This window comes from Thamnophis elegans, chromosome 5 (genome assembly GCF_009769535.1).
Source record: "Thamnophis elegans isolate rThaEle1 chromosome 5, rThaEle1.pri, whole genome shotgun sequence".
NCBI classification, from domain to species: Eukaryota; Metazoa; Chordata; class Lepidosauria; order Squamata; family Colubridae; genus Thamnophis; species Thamnophis elegans.
The window spans coordinates 63659976-63686596 of record NC_045545.1 but is presented as its reverse complement, the minus strand read 5'-3'; the positions used below and the strand labels follow the sequence as shown (position 1 = coordinate 63686596).

Below are 26621 nucleotides of genomic sequence, written 5' to 3'. Positions count from 1 at the left end.
GTCCCTCTGTCCTTTGCACTAGTTGTATGCTTAATAATAATAGCCTTTGGAATAATATAAGAATCTGTCCTTAAATCTTTCAAGTCTCATTCTGATAAAACTGTTTGCTGATTTTTTTTCTCATTTTTATTCATAGTGATATCTATTGACATACCACAGAGGCATCAAGAAGAAGTACAATAAAGAAAGACATAATACTAAAACATTGTGCATTTTATGGTGACATATATCACATAAAGTGAATAATGTGCATTATTTGGCCAGTAATATTTTTTACATTACTTCCCCTACTTCATGAATACTTTGACACACCAATACAAATTGGTGTGATTTGTGTTCTTTATAGGACAATATTTTTTATGGAATCCTACTATTGAACTCTTAAACACCCATAATTCAGAATATTCTTGTAACCATTGGATGTATTTTCTTATCTTTACTGTTTTCATATGTCATGCATAAAGAAACCACTTTTGTATTGGAATACTTTGACACAAAGAGTTGCGTATACACTCAGTGCTGCAGGAGATAAACTTCTTCAGGCTCCCATTTAATTCAAGATCTGATGGTAGGTTATAGGGCCAAGTTCTTATAGGCCGCTGAAGATTTTACCATTTCAGAAAAGTTATCTTATTTTGTTCTTTTTAATATTACTTTTTGTAAAACCGCACTCATTCTTAGGGTATGTGGACAGAATCACTTTAATCTATTCTTCCTTTTTGGAGAAAGTAGCTTATGGTCTCCTTTCTGAGAACAGTCAAAGCTTTTCAAATTCTCCACTTCAGACTACTAAACCATTTCTTGAAGTCTTTCCAGCCTACTTTTTTTTTAACCGCACTAGCATCTCCATCAATACCAGGCACTGTATTGTAATAATAAAAAATTGAAGGGCAGAATTAATAGATGTTTCCTGTTACTCAATGCCTTTAACTAGAAATTCACACAATTTTCAATTCTAGTACTGCTTACAGGAATTCTAGGAATTGAAATCCATATAATGGAACACTATCCAGTTCAAGACTACTGTTTTTTGAAGCTGTGTTCTATTTCACCCATGGTTGTCTTTTCCCTTATCAGTGAGTGCAACCTCCAGTAGTGGCCAATCCCTCTATTACTTCTGCAGATATACATGCTGAATTAACTCTGTTTTGTCTGGGCCTCCCTTTCCATATAGGCAAGCCAGTAGATAGTGTTCTTTGCCCTTGTTCAAATATATTGGCAAATGTTACAAAATAATCCACTATCCCCTTGCTATCAAGTAAATGAGCTTAATCTGGACTCTGGACCAAACTGAGTTTTGGTTCCTGATGCAATGGATATTAATATATAGTATGTGGCACTGTATAAAATAGCATAATCAAAAAGATACATTTCTGCATGCTAAAAATTATGAAGCTCAGCCTGTAGATACATTTGGCATCTAGCATAATCTTTGATATTAATAGACTGATAGTTTGTATTTCTTTATTCTGAAAATTTCTTGGTTTCTGTTTCCTGTAGACCAGATTTTGGACTACTACTCAACTGAGTTTGTGAAGATCAAACTCAGTTGAATTCAGCTTTGTTCAAAATATTGTACTGGATACTGTATTCCAATTGGATTTTTATTTATTGGATTCTCCTTGACCACTCTATAGCATAATGTTTTCATGTTTTTCTATAACATAAAAAATGAATCTAGAAAATTTGCAGACATTGTACTATATTTGCTTCCTGCTGTTTTTTTTAAATAGAACTAGCCTAGCACATTTTATCTAGTGAATAATTGAACATAGATGTAAGTTTGCCTGTGGTGAATGAAATTGCTGTGTGCAACCAACAGTTAGATTAGCTGACTGTTGAATTACCCAATACCTTATCAGTTTCCTTTGGGTTGTTGGTGGTTGCAGTTCTGAAAAGGGTCGTGAGTCAGAATGGTCCAATGAAGGTAGAAAGATGGGCAAATTCAGGAAGCTGTTAAGATGAAGTAAGAGCTAAAGCCTAAATAATGGCAAAGGTTCTGTTTTCTTGGAAGTTTAAGAAGCTGATAATAAGTGACTCTTAAAATCCAAAATGTCGTCTATATTGAATGTATCTGTAAACAGAATCAATAGTTTACAATACCGCCTTCATTCTCTGCTGTTATCTCTTTTCCTAACCAACCCTTAAGAACTTTAATAACTTTAGTAACTTCTTACCAAGATATGGTTCAGAATATCTGACAAACCTCCTGTCTACTCTATACAGCTCTTCTGTGTCATTTATACTTTTTAATGAAAGTAATCTTAAAATGCATATGAATATAGATTGTACAAGTAGAATTGTGCATACTTTAGAAAAGTCTGAGAAGGAAGTACTTTCTGATCTTGAGTAAGTACAACACTTCTCTATTATTCATTCAGCAAGTTCTAATTTTTTTCTGTGGTGCTGCTTTAAGAGTGGGTTTCTTAAAGTTGTGATGGAGACTGCTTGTTTTAATAAATAGCAGAGAGGTGTTGTGCGAGATCTCAAGCATGTCTAATACATTCTTTTCAAAGTATGTTCAGCCCTGCCTAAGCACTTCTATGCACATATTTGTAGCACTAGAATCCAAGTGTCACAAGGAGAGTAAGTACCTCCTAAGGCAGTGATGGTGAACCTTTTTCGCCTCGGATGACAAAAGTATGCGTGCGCTCGCATGCCCACCCTCATAATTTAATGCCCACCTGCCCCCAGGGCATACACGTGTCACCCATCCCTGCTGCCCCATGCATGTGCGCACGGCTTTCTTGGAGCCTGGACAGGGCAAAAATGGCCTCTTCGCCCCCGGAGGCCGGAAACAGACTGTTTTTTTGCCTTCCCCAGGCTCCAGAAGCTTTCTAGGAACTTGGGGAGGGCAAAAACTGCCTCCCCCGTCCCCCAAAGGCCCTCTGGAAGCCGGAAATGGCCCATTTTCCGACTTCCAGTGACCCAGTAGGTCCGTTTTTTGCCATCCCCAGGCTCTAGAGGCTTGTAGGAGCCTGGGGTGGGTGAAAAATGGCCCCAACAACCAAATCGGAAGTTTGGAAATGGACTTCCGGGTTGCCCATTGGGCCATTTTTCTTCCTCCGGAGGGTGAAAAATGGCCAAACATCAAGGCTGAAAATCAGCTGGCCAGCACTTGCAGGCACACTGGAGCTGACAGGGCAATGCCATGCGTCCAATTAGAAATGGCTCGGCGTGCCACCTGTAGCACACATGTTCTAAGGTATTCACAGAAAAAGGTGAATAAAGATGCTGTCCAAATCCAAGTTTTGTAACCAGTCAGTTAATGAGACTCTAATAAAGTTTCAGAATAATCTATCTTTTTTACTGGGGGTTGGTTAGCTGAAGTTGTATTAAGCTCCTACATAGTATCTTAGGCTGCCACCTGCAACTGCTTCTATCACCTTTCCAGCTCAGTAGTAATGTGTTGTTTCATTCTAGATACATGGTAGATGCTGCAGATCAGGAGAAGATTGAAGCTTCAAAGAATGAACTGCACAACCTGCTTGATAAACCACAACTCCAAGGCATTCCTGTAAGTTGATCCAATTCTGGAAAGGCTAAAATATATACAAATTAATCTATATGACGGATTGAGTAAAAAAAATCATCTTAATGTAATTTATTTTCAAAAACTACAGTCTAGATTTTGGAACCAGCTCCTTTTCATTTTCATGACTATTCCACATGAGATATTTCTTTCTAGGATGTGTACGTTTTTATGGAAGGATTGTGCTGCAAAAGTAAGTAAAGGGCAGAAATTACTTTTACAACATTGCAGGAGATAGGTGTGTCCCTCTTGTTTGAAATGCAAAAAAGGAAATTTTCACAGAATTAGTTCCTAGAAAGTAAGGCTGAAGTTTACTAATGTAAATAATAGTTTTTTAGCCCATCCAGAATTAAATATTTTCTCAGCTTCTGATGACTGCATGGATATAATCATATAGTTTTCTTGGCGATAGTAAGGAAGGAGCTTGCTACTCTGTTCTTCCAGACTGTTTTTATTTTTTCCACTTTAGTCCATAGCTCTGGAATGTCCTGATGATCCCATCCAAATGCTAACAGAGCCTGACACAGAGCCAGAGTTGGGAAAGTGCTCCGACTGGCTACTGTTCAGATAGAAAATAGAAGATAGAAATAACACACTGTATTATTATTGCACACACTGTAAAGATATATGTAAATCTAAGTGCAACTCGAATATTTCTACCTTCTATGAATTAAAATCCTTTCCTTGGGGGTTTCATTTTTTTTAAAGTTAGACAGTGAAATAGCTTATTTAAGGCAAAAAAATGTAAATATGTAACACATATTTGCAATTATATTAAATATATGGAGAAGGTCATTTCACTCCTTTCTTTAAACCAGCTGCCTACACAAAAATGCACTATGTTGCCTTTTAAAAGGTTTGTAATTTCCACTGCCTGCCAGATCCTTCAACTTTTTCACTAGTGTTAAAGACCATAAGTATGGTCTTTATCAAAATAAATGAGAGGTAGATGATGTCTTTAGGAGAGAGTTTCATGGTCAAAATCTTAATGAGAATAGCTCCTGAAAATTAGGTAGTCAAGAATTGTGTATGGTCCAGATAATATTTTAAAAGACAAAACAGTTATCAATCAGGATGCTGCCATTTGAACTGGCCCATAGGGAGCATTGCCAAGGGTGAAGTAATTGCAGAGAAAAGAAGCAGATACTGTTTTGGGTAGCTAGGTTTTAATAGCATATCTGGACACTAGACAACTTTCTGTTTATTGGTTACAAAGGATGTATTGGCTGCCCCCAGGAGTACATTTAAAGGTTAATCAAATGCCCCCCATGTGCATTTGAATTTTCCCATGAATGTCTTTCTAAGTGAACCACTTAAATTATTTTACATGGCTAATATTTTTATTAATATCTACATTAGCCTTAAAGCAAGGCAATGTTTTGCTTCTTTAATATATGGCTTTATAAAGTCAACATAGCATTTTATAAATTGGTATTTTAAATAGTTGTAGAGACAGCTTTCCTATTATCTTTTCTCTTTCAAGCCAAGTTGTGTTTTTTCCAACTACATGCTTGGCAGAGTTTCCCTGGATTATAAAGGAAATTCTTGAATTCAGAAAGTGTATTGAAAACCCTGATGCACAAGATAGATCATGTTTGAACAATGGAGTCACTTCAGACTGTTCCATAGCACTTTGCAGCTTGCACGTATAAGACTAAGAGCACTGCCCTATTCTCTTTTGCAGGTCTTAGTTCTTGGGAACAAGCGAGATCTGGCTGGTGCCTTGGATGAGAAAGAGCTCATTGAAAAAATGTAAGTGTTTATTGTTGTCTTCAGTATCTCCAGTTTGGCTGGAGTTCTTCCATTGCAGCAATAACTTGAGTTTAGTTTCTTGGAAATCACATCTGGATATATTCAGCATGATTATGCAATATACTATTTTTATATAAAAGGCAAAATAAAAATATAATAGTAATAATAAAAATAATAAATGCCAGTTATGGAATTATAAAATTACTCTGCTTATATGCCACCCATTCTCGCCAGTTTAAAAGATATAAACATAAAATACTCCAGCTGGCTGCATGACTTTGGGCCAGTCACTCCCTCTCAGCCCAATTCACTTCAAAGGACTGCTATTGTGAGGAAACATAGGGAGAAGGGAGGAGTATAAGATATTCCAAAGGTTTTTTTTTTTTTTTTACAAAAGGCAATTGGACTTGCTTGTTTTCCTTGAAAACGTTTTCACTTCTCATCCAAGAAGCTTCTTCAGTTCTGACTGAAGGAGGAAAACAAGAAAGTCCAGTTGCCTTTTGAAAAAGTACCTTTGGCACAACCATGGCCTGGACGACTGAGAATCTCCATATAGTATTAGATATGTTTATCACCTTGAGGTATTTATAAAAAATAATAAAAGCAGAAAATAAAAATTTAATAATAATAAAAATATCTAATACATCCAAGTTTCAGGTTACCCCAGCAAAACCCTTCATGGCCCAGGGCCAGATTTCCTGAAGGGCTATCTGTTTCCAATTGTTTCTGCCCATCTGTTAAGATCCAGCAGAATGGGTATGCTTTGAGTTCCCTTGATTAAACAATGTTATCTGTTGGGGCCTTGGAATCCCGCCTTCTGCACTGTTGTGCCTGTGCTCTGGAATAGTATTTCCCAGAAATCTATATGGCTCCTACTCTGATGATGTTCCATGACCTCACTGAAAACATTACATTTTGTAGATATTGGGGCAAGGTAGTGGTTAAGCTCCTATAAACTTTTGTGTGCCATGTATTGTATAGTTCTTTTCTGAATGCATATCAGTTATTTCTTTTTATTTCTGTTCTTTTGGACAGACCAGGATTTGGACTTTATATTTTTTGTTATGTATCTGGAGTCAGATGTGAGTCAGAAGTGCCTTGCAGGGACAGTGATTTGGGATGGGGTCCGAGCCTCTAAGCCCTGTCAATGCGCGTAGGCTGTCGCTAGGGCTGGAGCGACTGTAACTGCTGCAAACGGCTTCCCTCGCCTCAAAATTGACGCCGCTTGCTTTGCCTTCGGCTTCACGTTTCTAACTGCCCTTTCATCCCATCGGAGGTGTTAATTGCTCCCACGGCTCCCTGCTGGGAACACGCTCCGCCGCTCCTGTCAGACAGTTGAGCGACGAACCGCGGCAGCTCCGTGACTATATTACAATCAAAATACACGCTGCGGCGGAGCGCCCCAGAGGGAGACTTAAAGGGAAGAAAATCACAAAAATACTAATATGAGCACTGCTAAAGTTACTGTGCGAACAGCATCAATATCAATCCTATTGTTTTTAGCGCGGGCTCTACAGCAGTTTAAAAAGGGCACAAATTGCCATTTTGAGAGGCTCCTGTCAGTTTCTGTCAGTGGTCAGCATGGCAGCCGCTCTTAATGCTGAAACTTCCACGACGGCGCCAGAGTTGCCTGGGGAGGCACAAGTAATTCAGTCACTTGAAGGGGCCTCGGCGCCTTATTCCTCTCCCCCCAGCCCTCCACAGCTGATGGCAGGGAATTGGGCAAGGCTAGTAAGAAAACTGTGCGAACTGCAGTTAAAGCAAAAAAATAAAAAAAGACACCTAAGCCCAGTTCGCGCTATGAAAAGCAAAAGGACAAAGCACTAGAATGTATTTATAAGAGAGCAGCCAGTAGAAAGGCTTCTTCCACCCAGCCATCTGATCAACCACCTCCAGCTCAAGGCCAATTATCATTGCTGCTTTCCCCAGGAGGCCATCTTCCCTATTGATGTCTCAAATATCTGGGGGCCTGTTCAAGAGCCTCAGGCCCCTCTGCCTGTCAGGGATGACATGCTTCTCAGCTGCCCAGAGAATGGATGCGCTCCCATCCACCTCCAGCGCAGCAATTCTGGGCCAGGCACATCCTATGTATTTGCCTAATTTCCAAGATATTATTGCCAGTGCCATATCACAGGGCATCACAGCAGGGTTGCAACAATGGGATGCCCTGGCACAAAGACAGGCTACTGCCCCTGTAGCAACTCCGCCGGCTCCTACTCCAGTGGTGCCCCCTGCAGGGCAGGTGGTATCTGATCAGGAGGACCAGGATGATTCCTCTGAATCAGAGGAGGGCGAGCTCAAGGAGGCTGAGCTATCCGAGGATGAGGTCAGGGAGACGGAGCAAAAAGCCTTCTCAGGCCTCTTCCCTCCGGTTCTTTTCCAATCCTTGCTAGGCAAAGCCAAAGTAGCCTCAAAAATTGGGTCCCAGCCAGCGGCTTCCACCCCTTGACCAGCAGCTGTTTGCGCTGAATCCTTGTATTCTGAGCAGTCTCCCCCAGCTGAAACAGTGCCAATGCCAAAGATATTTGTGGATTTAATTCAGCTCCCACATCTGGGCCAAGCCCCTCCACCTCAGATAAAAAGTTTTTCAATGTTGCTAATGAATTGGCGCAGTGTCTGTCTATCCCTACTATAGATGCTCCAGTAATTGCTCTCTATATGCCAGCCCATATGCTAGGAGCTCCAGAGGACGTCCTGAAGCCAGAAGAAATGAAGGCGGACCTCACACTGCAAAAAGGACACCAGCCAACTGCTTGGGCAGTCCGAGCCTCTACCACGGCCTCCTTTTTCACCCAACCCTGTCTTCTTTGGCTACAGGAGCTGCAACAGCGTATCCCCATTGCGGATATACGCACACACCACGACATTGTGAAGCTAGTGGCAGCTATGCAATTCGCTTCGAATGCCACCCTGTTGTCTGCGAGATTTGCAGCTAGGGCCATGGCTTCCTCGGTGGTATCCCACAGGCTCCTGTGACCGGCAGTGGCAGGCTGATATGCGCGCCACAAGTGGCGACTGGCTTCTGCTCCATTCAAAAGTAATTCTCTCTTTGGGGATGCCTTGGATCCCTATTTGGTGGAGAATAAGGAGAAGAGGAAGGTCCTCCCTACTGCACCTAAGAAGGGCTTCAATCGTCAGGCTCCTTATCCCAGGCGTTCTTCCTTTTGAGGGCAAGATTTTGGTTCATCCTTTTGGAACCAGGACTATAGTTCGTCCTTTCGGGGGGCAGACTATGGCAACCAGGGATATAGGCAGCAGGGAGGTTACTCTTCCAGGCAGAGAGCCCAACTTGACCGCTATCAGTGGATAAAGTCATCTAGGCACCCCTTTCGGGGAGAAGGGGAATGTTATTACAGCCGAACCTAGCTCCTCGGGGGCCAGTTATCTCATCGGGGGTAGGTTAGCCTTCTTTGCTGATGTGTGCGACACAACCACCTCCGACATTTGGGTTAGATCAACTGTTAGAGAAGGGCTTGCTCTTGAGTTCATCTCCAACCCCCCTAGGATCTTCAGGACCTGCCCAATCTCATCCAACCCAGCTCGCAGACGTCTCATGCAGGAGGCGGTCCAACATCTCCTCGACATACGGGCAATACAACCTGTACCGGCGGACGAATGTGGGCTGGGGTTTTATTCAATCCTCTTTGTCATTCCTAAGGCCTCGAGGGGCTGGAGAGCCATCCTTGATCTTAAAAAATTAAACAAGTTCATTTGTTATAAACGTTTCAAGATGCATTCTTTGCATACCATTTTGGGTTCCATCAGATATGGTGATTTTTTAACTTCAATTGACTTAACGGAGGCCTACCTCCATATTCTGTTTTTTCCCCTCCATAGACAGTTTCTCCGTTTTTCTTATCTGGGGCAGCAGTTCCAATATACTGCCCTTCCCTTTGGACTGTCCTCGGCACCTCAGCTATTTACGAAGGTGCTAGCGGCCTTGGTCGCGGCACTACAGGAGGTACCTACTAGAATACAGGCCCACCTTGATGACATTCTTATTCAATCATCGTCACCTAGGCAGGCACGAAGGGACCTGGCAACCACCATTCAGGCCCTTCATGGGTTCTCAATCAATGTACCCAAGAGCCACTTCCATCCATCCACCAGGTTGGTGCATTTGGGAGTGTTGATCGACACAGCTGAATGCAGGGTTTTCTTGTCCCGCAATCGACAGAACTCTGTCAGGGCCTTGGCAGTTCATGTGGCTAGGGCACGGAGGTGTTCCTTGGCTTCCCTCTCTAAATTGCTAGGGACCATGGTGTCGGCCACTGGGATTGTTCCGTGGGCGCGTTTGCATTCAAGAGACCTCCATTGGTTCCTCTTGCCTTTTCAGAGGAGACTCTTAAGCTGTTCCTTGGCCAAGGTGCACATCCCAGTGGAGGTCTCCCGTTCACTCATGTGATGGACATCTCAGGCCATCACCAAGGACCGACTTTTCAAGGACCATGACTCATTGACTGTCACGACAGATGCCAGCCTTTTCAGCTGGGCGGCCCACCTTCAGGCCCAGGTAGCACAAGGCCAATGGGACCAGGTGGACCGCACCCATAATATCAACTGGCTGGAGTTGAGGGTGGTTCATCTGGCTCTCCGCCACTTCCTTCCATCGGTGGTGGGCAAACGTGTTAACGGACAATGTGTCTGCCAAGGTGCACATAAACCGCCAGAGTGGGTATTAAATCATGCATCTCATGAACGAAGCCATGAAGTTGGGACTTTGGGCCGAGAGGAACTTGCTCTTTCTCACCGCGGAGCATATTTCGGGTGTGACGAATGTGCAGGCAGATTGGCTCAATCGCGAGGTTCTGGACAACACCGAATGGCACCTGCACCCCTCGATTTTCCAGTACATTATGGACAGATTCAGCATGCCGGTGATCGATCTATTCACCACCCCCAACAACACCCAGCTCCTGTGGTTCTTCTCTCGGTTCCCAGCACAATGGTCGGAGGGGGTGGACACCTTGCGATGCAGCTGGCCACCCGGCCTTCTATACGTCTTTCCCCCATTGCCTCTTCTTCCCAGAGTAGTCCAGAAGATCATTGCAGAGAAGGCTGAGATCGTGTTGGTCACCCCCCACTGGCCACGCAGGACTTGGTTTGCCAACCTGCGGACACTCTCGGTGGACAGACCCTGGAGGATTCCTCAGGACAGGATCTCCCTCAGCCAGGGGTCACTGGAACACCCGTACCCTCAATGGTTTCAGTTGACCGCCTGGCGCTTGAGCAGAGCATCCTAAGGAGGGACAATTTCTCCTCCAGGGTCATATAGGCGATTCAGGCTACTAGGCGACCATCCACCGACAGAATATACGATGCCACCTGGAGATCTTTCTGCTCCTGGTGTTCCGGTAAGACATTAGAACCTACTAAGGCCACAATCCCTCACGTCCTTCAGTTTCTGCAGGGTGGCTTCGATAAAGGGTTAGCCCCCAACACCATCTGGAGACAGGTGGCGGCTATCTCATCTGTTTTGACATGTGGGTGTTCTCCTTCGTCGTCTCAACTGCCTACGGTGCGCCGTTTCCTTAAGGGGGCATCTAATCTCAAGCATCCTGCAGTGCACAGATATCCCTCCTGGGATTTACCCAAGGTCCTCGAAGCTTTGGCTAGGGCTCATTTAAACCTCCGAGGGATGTTCCTCTCAGGTTCCTGACCTTAAAGATCTCTTTCCTGGTGGCCATTACCTCCGCTCAGAGGATTTCAGAATTGCGGGCACTTTCAGCCAGGGAGGATTTATGTGTTTTCCATCAAGACCATCTGGACTTACGACTGGACCCTTCCTTCATTCCCAAGGTGTGTTCCTGTTTCCATCGAGTTCAAGAGCTCATTTTGCCAAATTTCTGTCCCCGTCCAGTTCACCCATTGGAACACAAGTGGCACACTTTGGACGTAAGGAGGGCTCTCAAGATTTATTTGAAACGCACGTCTGAATTTTGAAAATATGAGACTCTCTTTGTGTCCTTCCAGCCGGCTTCCTTAGGCAATAAAGTTACCTCTCCTACCATAGGCAGGTGGTTGAAGGCCTGCATTTCATTGGCGTACCAGTCCCAATCCTCACAGCTGCCAGGTAGGATTACTGCGCATTGTACACGGAGTGCGGCCACCTCAGCAGCCTGGGCTGCTCAGGCCTCCTTGCAGGAAATTTGCAAGGCCGCAACTTGGGCCACTCTGTCGGCCTTTATCAAGAATTACAAACTGGACTCCTTTGCATCTGCAGATGCGGCCTTTGGCCGCAGGGTGCTACAGTCAATGGTTAGGGCTGAGACTTCACCAAACCAGTCTTAGACCCCCCCTGGAACAGGTACAGCTTTGGTACGTCCCAGCCTGGATGCTGCCTCCACCACTATGGAGAAAGGGTGTTGGTTCTTACCTGAGATGCCTCTTCTCATAGAGTGGAGACAGCATCCAGCCCCTTTGTGCACGGAACTGGTTCCAAAAGGGGCCGTTTTTGTCAATTGATTATGCTGTTCATGTGATTGACTTATGTGACTGACCTCTACATTAGAAACCTCAGCAGGAATATTCACGTTGATGGCCGGATTATATGTACATAACGACTGAGACGGATAACCCACTGAGTCTGGAGTTTTTCTTCGTCAAAAGCTGGATTGCCTAGCAACAGGGGCGAAGTTTAACAACTTTACCAGACTCAGTCCTCGTGATGAGTGGATGAAGGTTAATCCAGCCTGGATGCTGCCTCCACCCTATGAGAAGAACCAGGTAAGAACCAACGCCCTATTCAGAAGGCTATCATGGTCGATGGCATCAAAAAATGCTGAGAATTCAAGGAGGATTATAAAGTCCAGATCCTGGTCTGTCCAAAAGTCATCCACAGGCCCAAAGTTTCCATGCTTTATTTTGCCTTGACAATTAAGACTCCATATCTATTGTCTCTAGAATCCTTTGCAGCAATAGGATCACTACTTTTCCCACAATATTTCAGAGGTAAAAAGAGACCAAACAGGTCTATAATAATCCACCACTGTATTGAGTAAAGCTTTCTGACTGGGATCTGACTACTGCCTCCTTCAGATATGAGAGAAACATACCGTATATACTCGAGTATAGGCCGACCCGAATATAAGCCGAGGCACCTAATTTTACCACAAAAAACTGGAAAAGTTATTGACTCGAGTATAAGCCTAGGGTGGGAAATGCAGCAGCTACCGATAAATTTCAAAAATAAAAATAGATACCAATAATGCCATTGCCCATTGAATAACATATACAGCCTGCCTGTGCCCATTAAATATACAGTAGCCATTGTAAAAATTTGCTCTGCATAACAAATTATTATCACACAATACCGGTGTATTCAATGAAATACTTCACTCACCTCATGATGCTGATGTCCCGCTGTGATGATGATGTCCCGCCTCCTATGACACACGGCACAGTGATTCCTATCATTGGATCACTGTACCAGAGGAGGTGGGACATCGCTATGTGGCTGCTTGCCATAACAAGGAGGAGGTGGGACATCGTTGCAGAGCGGCAGGAGGGGGAGGAAGGGGAATCGTAAGATAGCCCTGCATTACATTAGAACGTGAGGAGGGGGGATGGTGCGGTGCACGCTGCGCGACAAACTGACACAGAGGGAGGGGAAACTCAGGGGCGCTGGGCCATTCACGAGCGTCACCCAGCGGCATGGCCCCGCCCCTTTTCTCCTCCATTTCGGGCAAATTTTTCACTGACTCGAGTATAAGCCGAGGCGGCTTTTTTCAGCTCAAAAAGGGGGCTGAAAAACTAGGCTTATACTTGAGTATATACAGTACACTCAGGCAAACATTGATCCAACCCAGCACTTCATAACCAACAATAAGGGAAAGATATCCAGTAACAAAGCAAACATTGCAACTTCATTGAGACGTATAGTCTCAAAATAATTCCATAAAATTTCACAAGGTGAGGCCATAATAATCTGCATTGGCATCGTCAATGGTGGGAACACCCTTGACTGACAGATGCTGTGAAAACTCTTCACAAAGGCCTTTCAAATGGTCTTTGTGAACATTCTTCCCTAAAAAAGTGAACAGGTCATCTTAAAAAGGGTCAAGGAGTATCCTTTGGTGGATGGTTTTTTTTTTTTGGCACTGCTTGAATTATCAGAGTACAAGCATTAACTTGAGTTTCTACTAGTGCCTAGTCAGACTCGAGATGGATCCTGATTTAGTAATGTTCCAGGCATCTCCTCTGGCACTCATCTTTTAAACTCTTCACTAAAGTAAGGGGCTGCGATGTATATGCAAACAGGAAGAAGCTGCTCTGAAGTAACTGAATTCCTACCTTGGGCATCATTTTATACCTTTGGGCAATCAAAGCCTTAGCTGAATTGTCTGCCAGAGTCTTGAGAAACTCCCAAAGAGTCTTCTGAAAACTGTCAGACAAATCTAATAAATAAGTCCTTTCCCACTTAGGAGGGTGGTGGTGGTGGTTTACAGTGTAGAACTCCAGAGCAAACTGAGAGTGATCTGTCCATGAAAAAGGGTGAAATTCAAAGCCCCTCCCCCCCCACTGTTTCAAGGCATGTCACAGCTGTCCTGAGACACCCTCTCCTCCCAAAACTATTGTGTGATCACTCAAGTTTCATGCCCTTGCCTTGCTTAGGTCCATGGTTGTCATGGTGGCTATGAACTCCTGGTCCATTTCATTTTATAAGTCTAGGAGAGTTAAAATGGCATCCCCCCAACCAGGGGAAATCCATTGCTATCTCTATTGGCATCAGTAGAGTCTCATACACTACAACAGCCACTTCCCTCCCCTGCCCAAGAATTGTGGCTGATGTCAAACCTGAAACCCGAGGGGGTAGAATTTTTAGAGAAAAATTCCCCTATCCAGAGGGATACAAACTAGGTTTGCCCTTTCATTAATTAAATCATGAATGAGGAAGATCACTGTAGACAGATGTCATTAAATTGCAGCAATTGGAGCCCTTGAGCTATTGGTATGAAAACTAAAAGCTGGAAGAGAGAATCACAAAAAAATTCTAAATGTCAAACAAGTATTTTCATTCTCAGTCTCCTACTATATGTTCCTTGCCCATCATTCCATTCCTCTATAATTCCCCTTACTCTTCTAACTAGCATCTTCTACTGTTCAATAAGAAGCTGAACCTAACGCAAGGACTTTCAACAAAGCTCTTTAGGTTTATATGACTTTCAGCCATTTCCCTCAACAAACTACTGCCTATAAAACATTTTGTATACTACCCTGGTCCTCATTTATAGAATTGCCCAATTGCACCCAAGATAAAAACCCAAAGCTTCTAGGAATTAATGCTGAGAAAGTTCAGCAACCACACTTCTCAGTCCAGGTGATGGTGAAAGGACTAAGCTAGTGGGACGGAGGAGCAGATACTTCCAAATTGACCTTTGGAACAGCCAGATACACAAAAACATCTGGACAGCAAAATCCAGTTGGAGAGTCCATGAGCTCTGTATTCATAGTTTCAGATCTCCTAGCACATGCCCAACATCTACCTTGAAAATTCTGTCTGCGCCTGCTGCTATCAAGTTCAAGTTTTCACAAAATAGACAGGCTGCCAAAATGGCAGTTTTCAACATCAAATACTAGTGTCTGAAATCAACTGGCAATCAAGACAAGATCCCCAGGTAATAGCAAGACCAGTGGTGGATTCAGGATCCTGTTCCAACCGGTACGGTTGGAACGGGCCCGGCAGCGTCCACATGGATGTGCGCAGCATGCACATGCTTTTTAGTGCCTCCGTGAGCTTCTGCAATGCTTCAGCTGCTCAGTGGAGCATCGTGCAGGCGCTGTACGTGCCGTGCGCGGAAGCGCCAAAGACTTAAACTACCAGTAAGGAGTTCGGGCGGGTGGGCTCTCCGGAGCACCATACCGGAATGGTATCCAGTGCTTTGGGAAAGCTCTGGTACTCCCATACCAGGGCGTACTGCCTGCAGCCCACCACTGAGCAAGACCCATGCTTTAACCTGCAGCATTGCATTCCTTTCTAATGATCAGCCAAGAAGAGCGCTCCACACTTTCCACTTAGCTGGTGCTGCCTCCACTCATCTTATTAAAAATAATTGGATAGATGTGCATATGAGGTTGCCAGAAGTAAAAATCAACTGAAGAGATTACATTTTTAATAACTGTTACTTTAGTGGACAACCAACTAGAAGAAATTAGCAAAATTATTCCTACAAACACAAAGTAATAAAAAGTAGGAAAAAGAAAAAGGAACAAACGCATACATTACATGGATATGTTATGCAGGTGTAACAGATTTTAATCAACAAATCAAACCTTGTCTTTACAGAATCATTTTGATCAATCAGTATCTCCATTGTGTTAATAACAAACCAGTTCAAAGACCGAAAGTGAGCCATATCTTCAGTCCAGATTTTAAGTCAATTCAATTCAATTTCAATTTACTTTATTTGTATGCTGCCCTTTTCCCTGAGGGGACTCAGGGCGGCTCACAATTCAAGGGAGGGGGGAAAAACAAACAAAGTGACAGAACATAAAGATCATACACAGCTAAAAAACACAACAATCATACCATTCGGAGTGGGGCTGTAAGTCTTTAGCTCCAGGCCTGTCGGAACAGCCAGGTTTTAAGGGCTATGCGGAAGGCCTGGAGGGTGGTGAGGGTACGAATCTCCACGGGGTGTTCGTTCCACAGGGTCGGAGCAGCCACAGAGAAGGCCCTCCTCCGGGTAGTCGCCAGTCGACACTGGGAGGCTGATGGAATTCGGAGGAGGCCTAGTCTGTGGGATCTTATTGGTCTAGTGGAGGTAATTGGCAGCAGGCGGTCTCTCAAGTACCCAGATCCAATACCATGAAGGGCTTTGTAGGTGACAACTAGCACCTTGAAGCGAATCCAGAGATCAACAGGCAGCCAGTGCAGCTCGCGGAGGATAGGTGTTACGTGGGTGAAACGAGGCGCACCCACGATCGCTCGCGCGGCTGCATTCTGGACTAGCTGAAGTCGCCGAATACTCTTCAAGGGCAGCCCCATGTAGAGCACGTTGCAGTACTCCAGCCTAGAGGTCACAAGGGCACGAGTGACTGTTGTGAGAGCCTCCCAGTTCAGGTAGGGACGCAACTGGTGCACCAAGTCTCTAGTAGCAATTTCTTTCCAACAGAGCGAAATCATGTTCGTGATTCTATGTTAAGCTTGATAAATCCAAAGTTCTTCATAAACTAATAAATTCCAAGTTTTCACTATACCACAGTTCCTTTCATGTTTTTTTTATTTTCACCAATCATTTTAACAACAGTTTGAGTATCAACCTTAAATCAGGAGTAGGCCACCCGGAGTCACTGTGAGTTGGCTAGACCTATAAATCTCCTTAATAAAAAAACAAAGCTCCAAATCTCTTCAAGCCTCACTTTTACTGGTGGGATTTTTGAAGAGATGTGGAGCATACCTCAAATTGCTTCAGTCCTGTGTATTTTATTACTGCAGTCTTGCACATTTTATTGCTCCATGTTTCTTTTTTCTCTCGCACAAAAGCAATTTATTAAGCAGCATTTGAGTTCCAGATTAATCAGCGCACATGCTTCTTTCCCCCCACTATTGCAGTATCTTCTTTTTTAAAATCCAATTTGATACTCCTGGTTTTCTCTTTACCATCAATGGAAAGGAATTATTTTCACCGCCAGAACCTTCCTGAACAATGACTCCTGAGATTTTTGAAAGAGGGAAATCTGCTTCTAAGGAAATTCAGGCCTAATATCCAGGCAGTATTTCTGTAGACTTTTACCTAGTTGAATATCTATCAAACTATGATACTGAAGCTTGCCAAGGTATTCATTCCTGAACTTGTACAAGTCTAGCTAACTTGATTTATGGACTGTATTTTTTTCAGATGTACATTTGCTATTTAGATTACTTGCCTTTCCAGAGCTGCTATGAATTAATGTCCCTCATTGTTGAAAATCTTGATTATAAAATAAAACTTAATTCATTACAGTTACGTCTCATAATAGAAGTCCAAAGAGGAACCATTTTAATTTGCTATAAAAAAGGCAGCATAGAATTTATTGTCATTTGCATTTGGTAGTGGTAATGAATAACTTGTGTAATAATTTTGTTTTAGTGAATATATATATATATATTTGCAAATCATCTGAGGCCTTGGAGAATACTATGTTCAAGTATAGTGTAGTTTATTGATAATACCTTGTAGGTTTTTTTAAACCAGAAAAGCAGGTAACATCTTTGGGGCTACTATCCCATGAATACATATAATGATGATGGTGGTGGTGATAAATCTCAGGAAGAGCAAGAGGCTTTGGGGAGAAGAACAAAAAAGCATTGCTCTGTATCAGCTATTTGCTTCAGAATTTAAATAATTGGAAAAGAGCACAATGAGAAAACATATTGCACGCTACATGGTTTTAAGCATTGAGAAAGCATAGAATATATAGAATCATAGGGCTGGAATAGTCCAACCCATAGCAGGAGACCTTGAACCCTCTTGGACAAATGAATATCCAATCTTCTGTTGAGAACCTCCAGCAATGGAGTACCCACAACTCCAGGAGATAAGCTGTTCTGTTGATTAATTTTTCTTACTGTCAGAAAATTTCTCTTTAGTCCTTAGCATATTTCAAGACAAACTATGGGGCTAGAGCCATCCACAATTTTTTATTTTCAACAGATGGTTTCACAACCCCTAGGGGATTAAAAGCCATCTTCAAAATCAAAATGCAACTGGATATCCCATTGTCTGAACACTGATAATAGGGTTTCTGGCCATGAAGCTCCTTCCTTAGATTGTGTGTTCTATTGTTATAGAACAAAACAAATACCACTTACTGAGAATATCACAGTCCAGGGATAGCCCTGTAAATAAAAGCACTATGAACCCATATCGGGTCACAGAAATACAATTTCCTGAAAGAAACTAATATGCTCTGAGTTTTTCACTGCATTTGCCACATGGTGGCAGTATAGGCAGGCAAGTATTTCTCATTTCTCCTTTTTTCCCAGATAGGCTGAACAATTGTTGGCAGGGTTCATATATTTGAGGAATTGTTTTTATAGTAATATTTTCTGCTATAATAAGAAGAAGACTCAAGAAAGCAAGGACTCATTCAAACTGGCAGCTTAAAAAAATTGAAGGGGATTAGAAGAAGTAAGGAAATATCCTTGGCCAGGTTCTGCCTATGATGGAGCCTATGAGGGATTCTTCTATCCTTATTACCGTATATACTCGAGTATAGGCCGACCCGAATATAAGCCGAGGCACCTAATTTTACCACAAAAAACTGGAAAAGTTATTGACTCGAGTATAAGCCTAGGGTGGGAAATGCAGCAGCTACCGATAAATTTCAAAAATAAAAATAGATACCAATAATGCCATTGCCCATTGAATAACATATACAGCCTGCCTGTGCCCATTAAATATACAGTAGCCATTGTAAAAATTTGCTCTGCATAACAAATTATTATCACACAATACCGGTGTATTCAATGAAATACTTCACTCACCTCATGATGCTGATGTCCCGCTGTGATGATGATGTCCCGCCTCCTATGACACACGGCACAGTGATTCCTATCATTGGATCACTGTACCAGAGGAGGTGGGACATCGCTATGTGGCTGCTTGCCATAACAAGGAGGAGGTGGGACATCGTTGCAGAGCGGCAGGAGGGGGAGGAAGGGGAATCGTAAGATAGCCCTGCATTACATTAGAACGTGAGGAGGGGGGATGGTGCGGTGCACGCTGCGTGACAAACTGACACAGAGGGAGGGGAAACTCAGGGGCGCTGGGCCATTCACGAGCATCACCCAGCGGCATGGCCCCGCCCCTTTTCTCCTCCATTTCGGGCAAATTTTTCACTGACTCGAGTATAAGCCGAGGCGGCTTTTTTCAGCTCAAAAAGTGGGCTGAAAAACTAGGCTTATACTTGAGTATATACAGTAGGTTCCACTTTCTTTGTAAGATTATGATTTTGAAACTTGTTCCTTAGCACTTTTCAACACCCAGCAATAAGAAACTAATATTTCCCCATAAAGATGGTGTAAGCTAAGATGATTGTATCTGAAGGAGCCCATAATCTTATGCAGACCTTCTTAGCCAAGTAAGACAGTGGAGTTACCAAATCTTCCCTACCCCCCCTCCCAGCCCCCATCGGCAAGTGTGTTTAGGCAGTGAAGGATGAGCACTATTGTGTGCCAGTGTCATTAGTATTTTTGGGTGGAGGTAGCAACCATTTTCCTTTCAGCTCTTCAGAAGAGGCTGAGGTGAGAGAGATAACAAGAGCTAACACGTACTATTTTATTTTGCTGTTTGGTGTGCTTTCTGTGAATGATGCCCAAGTCTGCTCATCCAGCAAAGTTACCCATCTGGGTTTGAATGGCATGGATTTTGGAGGCAACTTGATCTCACAGATGCCAACAGATCCCAGCCTTTCTCAAGCTTTGAATATAGGCCACAATTGTTAACCTCCAGCTTTCACCTTTGCAGCTTCAAAGTTAAGAGAGGGTTGACCACTCAGTAGAAGGCAGTCTCATACATTGATCTGCTATTCAAAATCTAGGGATGCTTATTTACAAGAAGAAACTCTCATGTTGCTTACACACTCAAGCTCATAGACTTTTCTGGAATAGCAGAGTTCATGTTAGTCCTAATTGTTGGGTGGACCTTTGTACAGCATATTTTAATCCGATATGGCTGTCAGAGCTAATTTAGGCAATCTGTTCCATATGCATACAGTAATGAAATCATGATTTTTTAAAACCATACCAAAGTGTGCAAATATGAAAACTTTCTCGCTTGTCTGTCTCCGGAACACACTGACAGTCGGAATTTGTCAATCTTCAACATTTAAGAGCTTTCCTATTACTGTTGTTATCCATTTATTGCACTTTAGCAATGGAAAGTTATTATATTTATTTTTATTAATTCCCCCCCTCATACTTTATCCTGGAAATCAAGTTAAAATGGATTTTATTTTTAAAGGTGTCGGGTTCTTGTAAATGCTTGCATGAAGCCTATGTGAACAATACTTGACTCTTAAATCAGATTGGCTGTGGGATAACATCCCCAAAGTTTTAGGAGATCCAGAGTGAATAGAGACGATAAATGAGGATAGCAGGATCTCATGAGTAGTGAGGTCATCATTCAAAAGGAAATGTACTGATCTCATCCTCTTGTCATTATTTTTGAAGATGCAGGTTGCTGGGACACATTTTATCACTCTTTTTGGCTGGCAATGATCCTTTTATGTGAGTTGTCCTTTTCTTTTCCAAGACCTCTGATCTTTCGTGCTGTTACTTCTCTTTCAGGAACTTGTCTGCCATCCAGGACCGAGAGATCTGTTGCTATTCAATCTCTTGCAAAGAAAAAGACAACATTGGTAAGCTGGAAAAGCAAAGACTGGGAAAGATTAAAAGGTCAGAGTATGTAACAACTCAAAAGTCTTGATGGAGGCTGAATTTGCAGCAAAATCTTAAGAGTTCTTCCAAGGAGACACCCAGTTGCTGGTTTTGCCCATAACGTGGACAGGTTCAGCCAAGTCAGCTGAGCTCTATAGTCAACTTTATTATGTGGGTTCTGTACAGGGCCGTCTCAACAGCATTATGAGCCCTGAGCAAAGCAGTGTACTGGGGCCCCTATGACAACTACTCACAGGAATAAAAATGTAAATGGTCGATAAAATTAAACATATATTTCTTTTATTGGCATATCCAACAAAATCGGGTTTGAAACATTAAAAACACAGGGGTCGTCTCATGATCTTCAGAAAAAAAATTCTATTACTGCATGTTAGTATTAATAAAAAATGCAGTAAAATGTAATAAATATGTTGCTGTGTGTATATGATACAAGGTGCATTGAAGGGTTAACGTACACAGTTTAGTATGGGGCCCCAGTGCTCGTGGGGCTCATGGACAAGTGCCCACCAGGTCCATGCGTTAAGACAGCACTGGTTCTGTATGCCTTGGGGTTTCCATTCATTTCATAGTTGGAAGAGGGAAGATTTGGGTCCCATCACCCTTTGCCCTTATCAATTCTGGTGGGTTGCAAGACTGAATCAGCCAGCGTTTGATAAAGTTCTGGCTTTTAATTGGGCAGACCTCTGCACATTTTATTTCACCTCCAGGTAAGCAGAAGAAAGTTTAGCATATCTTCCTTTTCTTCTCAATGGTCATAAACTGTTACCTTCTCTTTGACAGATATCACCCTACAGTGGCTTATTCAGCATTCAAAGTCCCGGCGAAGCTGAGAGCTCTTTGTCCAAGTTTTGGATCGGGAAGATGCGATTGTAAAAGCCAGGCGCACCTCCTCCCCCTTTCTCTTTCCCCATCTCCTGCTCTTTCCATCCCTCTTGCCCACCTCTTTTTCCCTAGATGGGTATTTTTAGGGGACACCAGAACCCTCTTCAGCTGAGATTGAACTCCTGTTTTTATTATAAAGAAACTGTCTGCCCCCTCCTCTCTTTTGCTCCTTACTCTGATTTTGGCACTGTTCTGTTGTTGTCAGTGTGTGTACAGTATATATATATATATAAATATATGTATATATATTTTAATTTTTTTAATTTAAGCAATTATACTGTTACTAAATGGGGCCTGTCAGCTGTCAAGGGGGCAGCAGCTAATGGATGGGGTGGGAAAGTAACAAATGCAGTATTGGGGACGTCACAAGCAGCCACAGAACAAGTGGGATCTTGCTGGGTACAGAGCATAACTTTGGGTGATACTCTCCCTACAAGATAACTCTCTCCTTCCATCTTTAGCACCTCTTTTCTCCTTCTGTATATGGTATGATTATTTGGGGTGGGGGGGCATCTCCAGGAGAGCGTCCTAGAGCAGTATTTGCATTTAATTGTCTGTGCAAGACTTTAGGGAAGAGCCAATGCAGGGTTGTTTTTTTCTTTGCCATTAAATCCTTAGAAACAATGGCCAGCAGGCAGGAGTGAAGCCCTTTGATCTGAGCTTTAAATCTCATTCACCTTGCACTTGAAGATACAGAACATCATCTCTTGCTGCTGCTGTGTTTCAGAACCATACTTGATATATGCTGGATGCGCTCCCTCTCTTTGAAAACCCGAAAGGCAGCTTTCTTTACAAGGATCAAGATATTTCCCTGAACGGAAGCAGGCAGTGCATGATGTACATCCTGTGACTTATGCAGATGACTTAGAATTCTGGTGTGCTGCCAAAGCGACTAGTTTTGGATCACCAGCATTCACTGAGTCCATGTTTTAGGATGTCTCGTCCCTCAGACATTTGTGGATTGTTGAGGAACAGAATGACTTCTGCAAAGGTCCCATTCAAAAGCCTTTTGAGCAAGACAGAGCTCATAGAATGGTTCACTCAAAGCACAGACCTGATTTGAATTCTAGAGCAAGGAGGGTATGCAGAAGAGGCTGTCTTTGCCCAGAGCTCAGGATGAAGCTGTAAGAAGCCAGGATTCTTTTCTAGGTGTCCTTTAAGCTTAAATCTCCCCCCCGCCCCACTTTTCCTTCCACCAATGCACGGCGAGCTATGGAAACTCTGCTTCTCAAACTCAAGGATGATGTTTAGGATAATAGAGTAGAAGAGGGAATTTCATTCTGTGGGTTTGTATAAGAAACCCCTTGGATTATACCGTGCTTGAGTTTCTGGCAAAGGCCATGATATTCCTCACTAAGGGAGGTCAATTTAGGCTACTGCTTCTATGTCTCCTTTTGAATCACCCTAGGACTTAAAGCAGCTGCAGAGAAGCTCAGGAAGTGAAGCGATGGAAAATATTTAAAGATGCGATAAGCTAATACTGTTTCTTGTAAAGGTAGTTGATGCTGCTGGGTGGCTATATCTCTTTCTGTCCCATGTAAGCTATGGACAGGTGTACAGTCGCAGGGCCCATCCTGCCATGAGCTGCTTCCCTCAAGAGGGGGAGGGTGCTTTCTAATTTCATGTTTTCTTTTCTCCTCATTTTCACAAAGCTGCACAAGGAAGCATTTTATGTTTTTTAATTTAATCAATTGTATAGTGTCATTTATTCCTTTTTTTAAAAATACATTTTTGGCTCATACGTTGACCTTCTCTGGAAAACAAATCTTGTAACAGTACTTTTTTTGGCTCAAAATAACAATAAATTAACAATTTTATGTTGGTGGTGGTTGCACTGTTACCTTTTTTCTTCAGGTGGTTTGTTCATACTTTCTTTTCCATGCTGTATCCGAAGATTTGATTCTTCTGGGGTTTTTCCCCCCTATTGTGGAAGAGCAAAAAACACTCCATTGCCTTGAAAACAGAGACCAAAATAATAAATAAAGGAGTTTGTTCTTGAAATGTTACAAATGTCATTCTAGAAAGGTTAGGAAGGAACCAAGCTAAACCTCTCCTAGTATTATTATTCTGGTAAAGATGTGAAGGCTCTTTGTGGGGAAGTTTCAGTGAGATTTCTGCAACAGCATATTCTTCAAGTCAATCAGACTACAATTCCCATTATTCTCAGCTAACATTTTCACTGACCATTGAAATATTAGGCTAATAAAGGGAATAAATCTGGTGTTAAGAAACAGATGTTTAGCAGAGACATCAAGAGAATATTTGAGGCAATTAATAAATGGCTTCTTGCTTGATGATGAGACATTGCTATTGGTGTTCCTTCAGACAACAAAGTAGTGTAGCTCCATTTCTAGAATGTAACATAACTTCTCTGATACCAAACTGACTGGAACACTCTTAATAAAACTCAATATTTTGACTTTAATTTAAAGGGTATTCTTTCCAATTTCTGATCCATGGTAACTTCAGCATTATTTTAGAATCTGGTTCAGGATTAATTCAAGAAACTATATTGTATAAGTGATTGGATGTCTCCGGAATAAAAACAGGAATGGTCTGAGCAAGTGCTAAAACAATCAGCACAACTAAGTCTGGCCAAGTCAGTGATAATTTTTGTGTAAAACAAGAATCTGGAGGGCTCCAGATTATCCATATCTTAGGTCTGTTCTCCCCTCCCCCTTAATGCTTTCCAGTTGTTTGGGATTTCTGTAGATCCTCTGTCAATGTGATTGGCATGTTTCCTCTCGGCCCCTAAGTAAATTTTGATTTGAATTGAGCATGACTAGCTGCTTTGAATTTGGATTAATTCCCCAGTCTAGCATGCTAATAGCCACTGAAAATCCCAGAGTATGATCTGTTTACATTTTTAAGTTAAACGTCTAAGAAATCTCCATATTGGTTTGTGTTATTGAGGAAACTCCTACAACTAGCCATGGAAACCCTGCTTTCTGTGGTGGATAATGGAATATATATGACTATAAATTCATTCTACATAGTCAGAATTCACTTTTGCCCAACCATGCATTGCAAAATAAAATTTTGGAGTGATCTATCAATTGAGTTATAGGATTGCTAATAGAAACAATTTCCCTTTCCGTGATGATACCTTGATTATGGAACCTTCTTCTATGCTTGGTCTTGTTACAATCTTCACCTAGCGACTGCTCATGTTTTCCATACAGGTCCATAGTTAAAACTGCTCCGCTGCTGTATTCTTACCCTTACGCACTGTACAAAATGACGGTACCTCAGATATTTCCCCAGATCTTGTGAACTACAGGAATATGACTGCTTTTTTAAAAACTTTACATCAGCAACTATGCAAATCATTAAACAATTTCTGCCATCTCACCCTTGTATACTAGGAACATTCGAGTTTCTTTTTATTCCAACAGTAACACATCTGAGCAATTGTCTTGGAAATAGCTGTCCTGTGTACTTTGCCTGCTTTGGGGGTGGGGAGGGGACAGGGGCAGTTGAATTGAATGATATTCACCCTTCCTGATTTCAACTTCTTTGAAATTCTCAACCCTTTCCTTTCTTGCCCTCCCCCAGTTCTGCAATATTCCAGGAAGGCTTGATTGGTCCCCTTTTTTTTCCACCCTCCATTCCCCACCCCCAGTGTTCTGACCAACCAGGAGCTGTGACAACAAGCCTAGCATTGTTCTTGCTTGGCCCTTGCTCAGAGGAAGCCAGCAGGGAAAGCATAATATGAATAGCTGCTCCCATCCATTCCCCTCTTATACTGCTAGATATTCAGGTCACACTAGTGCTTTGGCTGCACACCCTTCAACCATCCTGGTAGGGCTTGGATCAAGAGTCATGAATCAAGACAGCAGCCTCATCTCACCCTGTATCTGTGTCATAATTGTTCAGTCTGGCTTCAATCACTTGAGATTCCAGCACATTATCAGCTTCTATGTTGGTAACAATTATATGTTAGCTTACATGTATGTAGTCTCCTGAGTTTTTTTTCTTTCTTAAAACTGGAGGGGCTCATTACCACCATCCCTAATAGTTTTGTTGTTGCTAGAGATGGGAATTACAGTCCAGCATCATCTCTACCACTGAATTACAAAGTGATGCAAATAAAAATGATTGAGTCATTTTTTTTCTGATATACTTTTATGTGAAGGCTTCGTGGAGATGAGAAAGGATGTGTCTATGGTTGTATTGATGTTATGGCCAAAATTTGGAGAAGTGCAGATTTATCAAACCATTGCTGTTTCACTGTCTTCTGTGATTTATGTACAGCTGCTGGTGCTGCTTCATCAACTCTAGCCCCATAGACTTTGTTGAAGTGGGTGGAGTCTAAGTGATGTACATAAATAAATTAAATAAACAGCACATTTATGTGAACAATTTCTTCCTTCCCTCCCATTCCTTGTCTTTTGAGTATAAGCCAAAGAAGATAGTGTAATAAATTAATACATTGTGGGACAAGGTTCTAGCAGCTTTTTGAGGATGTGGGAGGCTCACAAGAGGAATATTGGGGAAATCAACCTGAGGCTGTAGAGTTAGCTAAGTTGAGAGATGCAAGAGACGGGTTTTTTTGTCCATGTATGGCATCTTGTCATTGTATTCTCACAATTTTTGAAACTTCCAGGCTTTCTTGAAACAGATGTTTACTATGGCTCATCCCAAAAAACTATGCATGGTCTAGACGAGCAACAGGTTTTTCCCTGTTTCTCAGGAGAGGGAGAATCGGGGAATAGAAAGGGAGAAAAGTCTGGTTGGCCGAGAAGAGATGATTCCTCAAGAGACAGAAAGCATGGCTGCCCCAGGCATTCTCCTGTTTGCTAATGGGGGCAGCAGTCCAAACATCACTTTCTTTGTACATAGACAGAGGCTTTGTCTCCATGGCAGCAGGCCCATGAAGGGACTGTGGGTGTCATTCCCTATACAAAGCCCTTACTGATCCCCTTGTAGCAGTTGCAGCCCATCCCTTAGCAACTGCCTCCCTCTCTCCGGGCGTTTTTCCCTTCTGAGGGTGCAATCCAAAGAAAGCAGAATACAGAGAGTTTCAACCCTCAGCAAACTGAGCTGGGAGTCTCTCTTCACAGGGAAATTACG

General features: G+C 42.6%; 1 protein-coding gene across 1 annotated transcript in view; it reads left to right on the top strand.

The window, feature by feature from the left end:
* ARL8A (ADP ribosylation factor like GTPase 8A) overlaps positions 1-23388 on the top strand; it is a 42133-nt gene extending 18745 nt beyond the window's left edge. The window contains exons 4-7 of the mRNA XM_032217955.1: positions 3424-3517; positions 5217-5284; positions 20556-20626; positions 21447-23388. Coding sequence (XP_032073846.1) covers positions 3424-3517; positions 5217-5284; positions 20556-20626; positions 21447-21496 — 283 coding nt within the window. The 3' untranslated portion in view covers positions 21497-23388. The remainder of the gene's footprint in view (positions 1-3423; positions 3518-5216; positions 5285-20555; positions 20627-21446) is intronic.
* Positions 23389-26621: the final 3233 nt, after the last annotated feature.